Raw genomic sequence first — 3658 nt, 5'->3', positions numbered from 1 at the left:
GACCAATCACAAGGCAGGGTTGGAGTCGTCGGGCCCACCCGATTCATATATAAAGGGATTTTGTGGGAAGCGCGGGCACTTAAATTTAATAACTACCTGATGACACCACCTGCCACAGAAACCAAAGTAAACAGCTTCTGAAAAGGAAGAATACAATAGTCAAATAACTACATCATCATAACACAACAATCCAAAGTACGCTGACAGTTTCCTCTCGCCTCTGCTCTGCGCCCCGAGTTGCCGGGAGTGAGATGTGGTACAGTAACGGCTGTGTAGAGCAAGGTGGCTCACCGTTTACCTCTTTCCCCCGGCAAGGGGTGGAGGACACCGGCTCTGTCAGCTGACACCCGGATGCAGAGAGGGAACGAGGGGGAAAATTAAATAAACTAAATAAATAAACAATACAAAACTGCATATCATGCTAACACCAAACAGTCGGTTGAGCACCTGCCCCTAGTTGAATAACTAACACACTACCCAAAATAACACACTATCAATAAAGCAAGACGGTTTGCCCGTCAACTTCATGTCTACTACTATATTTCCTTTCTCACTATAAACCTCCAATCTTCCCTTCCCACCCACTCTACCTCTTTATTTTCACCCAGCTTTTCTATCCCCCCAAATCGCAAATCGCGCGGGCAGACTCAGCTGAGTGTTCGTTGTGAGTTGTTGTTACCACAACTATGGCACGTACCAAGCAAACGGCTCGCAAGTCCACTGGTGGCAAGGCGCCCCGCAAGCAGCTTGCTACAAAGGCAGCTCGCAAGTCTGCTCCAGCCACTGGAGGTGTCAAGAAACCCCACCGTTACAGGCCTGGAACCGTTGCTCTCCGTGAGATCCGCCGTTATCAGAAGAGCACTGAGCTGCTTATCAGGAAACTGCCTTTCCAGCGCCTGGTGCGTGAAATTGCTCAGGATTTCAAGACTGACCTCCGCTTCCAGTCCTCTGCTGTCATGGCTCTCCAGGAAGCTTCCGAGGCTTACCTCGTGGGTCTGTTTGAGGATACCAACCTGTGCGCCATCCATGCCAAGCGCGTGACTATCATGCCAAAGGACATCCAACTGGCTCGTCGCATCCGTGGCGAGCGTGCCTAAGAAGTCATCCACGAATGATCTTCATAACAGCAATATCTAGGCCCTTTTTAGGGCCAAACATCTCTTTCATTAAAGAATTTTCATAGACAATCTGTTTGGTTTTGTGGAAGAAAATATTTATTTTCCATCTTTCAGTATCAGGTATCGACTTTCAACTCAATATCCTTCCCCCCTTTTTTTTTTTTTATATTATTATTATTATTCCCTCTTCCATGGCCATATCTCTTTCACTTGGGAGAATTTTTATCTTTCTTTATCTCTATTTTTTTTTTATATTTTCTTTATCTCCACAGAATAATAATCACGATAATAATAAGCATAATAATAATAATAATAATAATAATAATAATAATAATAATAATAATAATAATAATAATGATACAATAATTATTATAATAATAATCATAATAAAAACAACAATATTAATATTATTAATAATGATAATAATAATAATAATAATAATAATAATAATAATAATAATAATAAAAATAATAATAATAATAATATTAATAATAATAACAATAATTATAATAATAATGCATTTGTCTATATCGTATCTTTTTTCCTTTTCAAGTGTGGCTCCAATGGAGCCGGGTATTATTTTATACTGGCAGCAGTATACTGGCCGCCTGTTTACTTGGAGGAGGTATACTTGGTAACAGCCTTGGTGCCTTCAGAAACAGCGTGTTTTGCCAGTTCACCAGGCAGAAGAAGACGGACAGCGGTCTGGATTTCCCGGCTGGTGATGGTGGAGCGCTTGTTATAGTGTGCCAGGCGGGATGCCTCGGCAGCGATGCGCTCGAAAATGTCATTCACGAACGAGTTCATGATTGACATGGCCTTGGAGGACACGCCAGTGTCTGGGTGGACTTGCTTGAGCACCTTGTAGATGTAGATGGAGTAGCTCTCCTTCCTCCTGCGCTTCTTCTTCTTGTCGCCCTTGGCAATGGCCTTCTGTGCCTTGCCAGCTTTCTTGGCAGCCTTTCCTGATGCTTTGGGAGGCATAGTGTCGCCGTACTGCTGTGAGAACGAGTGTGCGTTTTCAAAGTTTCAAAGTTTCAAAGTTTATTGAGTAAAGTTGGGGGAGATACAAAATAGGGGGGGGGGGGAAGTACAGAGTAAGAGATACAGAAATAAGTCAAAGTACAAAAGTTGCCGGGCGATCCGACCTGCTATTATTATACATATTAGAAACTATATTTAATATGAAAGTTTACATGTTGTTTGAAGCTTATATGGGGGTATTTATTTCTTTACATATTGTATATATCCTTAAAGTAACATATTTATATTGTGAGATGATGTAGTATGTTTATTTACAATGGGAAATAAATTTCTTAATTTTTACATAATGCATTTTTACATTAATACATAATAGACTTATTTGTAAAGTGGTTCCGGGTTAGGGGTCCGTTCCAGCGCCCACAAGCTTCTGGGAAACCATGAGTGCTGCGACTGTGGCGCTGCTTCATGGAGCTGTCTCAGGGTCCGGTACTGCTCCCAGTCCTCCTCGGCCATGCGCTGCCACATCTGTGCCGCTTGTTGGTGTAGACGTATGTTGACCGGGGGGGTGTCTGAGTCCATATGAAGGGATTCAGAGCTCTTGAAATCATCCCACCGGACGCCAGCCGCAAACCGAAGTGCAGCATTTTGTACTCTCTGGAGGCGGCGGTGGGCAGTCTGGGTGAGGGCATGTAGAGGGACAGGTGGGTACGTTAGGACAGGCAGCACCATGGTCTTGACCAGGTGGAGCTTGACCTTGCTGTCCAGCTCTCGAAAACGTCGGAGGAGGGCCAAGGCAGCCTTGCCCCTCGCCACCCTCTGGGAGATGTGGGCCGAGTACCCTCGCCCTGAGACGTGAAGGCCCAGTAGTTTCCCGCTGGGGCTGAACTCGACGGCTTCCTCATCGACCAGCAGAAGTTCAGGGTTCTGCGTGGCTGGTGCTATGACTGAGAATTTAGCCATGTTTGTTCTTATTCTCCATTCTTCCTCGAACGTGCTGACTCGCGTAATTTCCCGCCCGGTCCTCGCATTTAGCATCAGGCGCGACCTTCCTGGATGGAAGACTACCTGGGAGACGTCGTCCGCATACTGGACGTTTATTCCTGCCTGGGAGGCAGGACAGTCTCCTGTGAATATGGTATATAGCGTCGGGGAGAGGACACTTCCCTGTGGCACCCCTGTCTGCAGCGGGAAGGGCGGTCCGCTGTAGGTGCCGACACGCACTCTGGCACTCCTATCGTCCAAAAAGTCGCAGAGAAGGCGCTCGACAGGGCCCGGGAGCCCCAAGTGCAGCACCTTGAACTTAAGCCCCAAGTGCCACACTTTGTCGAACGCCTTGCTTACATCTCTGAGTACTAGGTTGCACCGATGTCCCAGTGCCTGGTGGAGTGCCAGAGTCTCTGTTGCCACAGCTATGGCGTGCGTCGTGCCTCTTCCCCGACGGAAACCATATTGTGCCGTGTTGTACAGGTGTCCCCCATCCAGGTGGTCACGCAGCCTCCTGCCGATGACCCTCTCGAACATTTTTCCTGGCACCTCCAGGAGGGAGATGGGCCGAT

At 46.6% G+C, this 3658-nt stretch overlaps 1 protein-coding gene across 1 annotated transcript; it reads right to left on the bottom strand.

Annotated features, from left to right (window-relative positions):
• Nucleotides 1-1693: 1693 nt before the first annotated feature.
• Nucleotides 1694-2106, bottom strand: LOC135114345 (histone H2B). The gene has a single exon (XM_064030251.1). It carries the CDS (start codon nucleotides 2100-2102, stop codon nucleotides 1731-1733), a length of 372 nt encoding a protein of 123 aa, XP_063886321.1. The 5' UTR covers nucleotides 2103-2106; the 3' UTR covers nucleotides 1694-1730.
• Nucleotides 2107-3658: the final 1552 nt, after the last annotated feature.

The sequence above is a fragment of the Scylla paramamosain genome, chromosome 27 (genome assembly GCF_035594125.1).
Source record: "Scylla paramamosain isolate STU-SP2022 chromosome 27, ASM3559412v1, whole genome shotgun sequence".
NCBI lineage: Eukaryota > Metazoa > Arthropoda > Malacostraca > Decapoda > Portunidae > Scylla > Scylla paramamosain.
The sequence above is the reverse complement of the archived record's forward strand: the minus strand, read 5'-3'. Positions and strand labels throughout refer to the sequence as shown.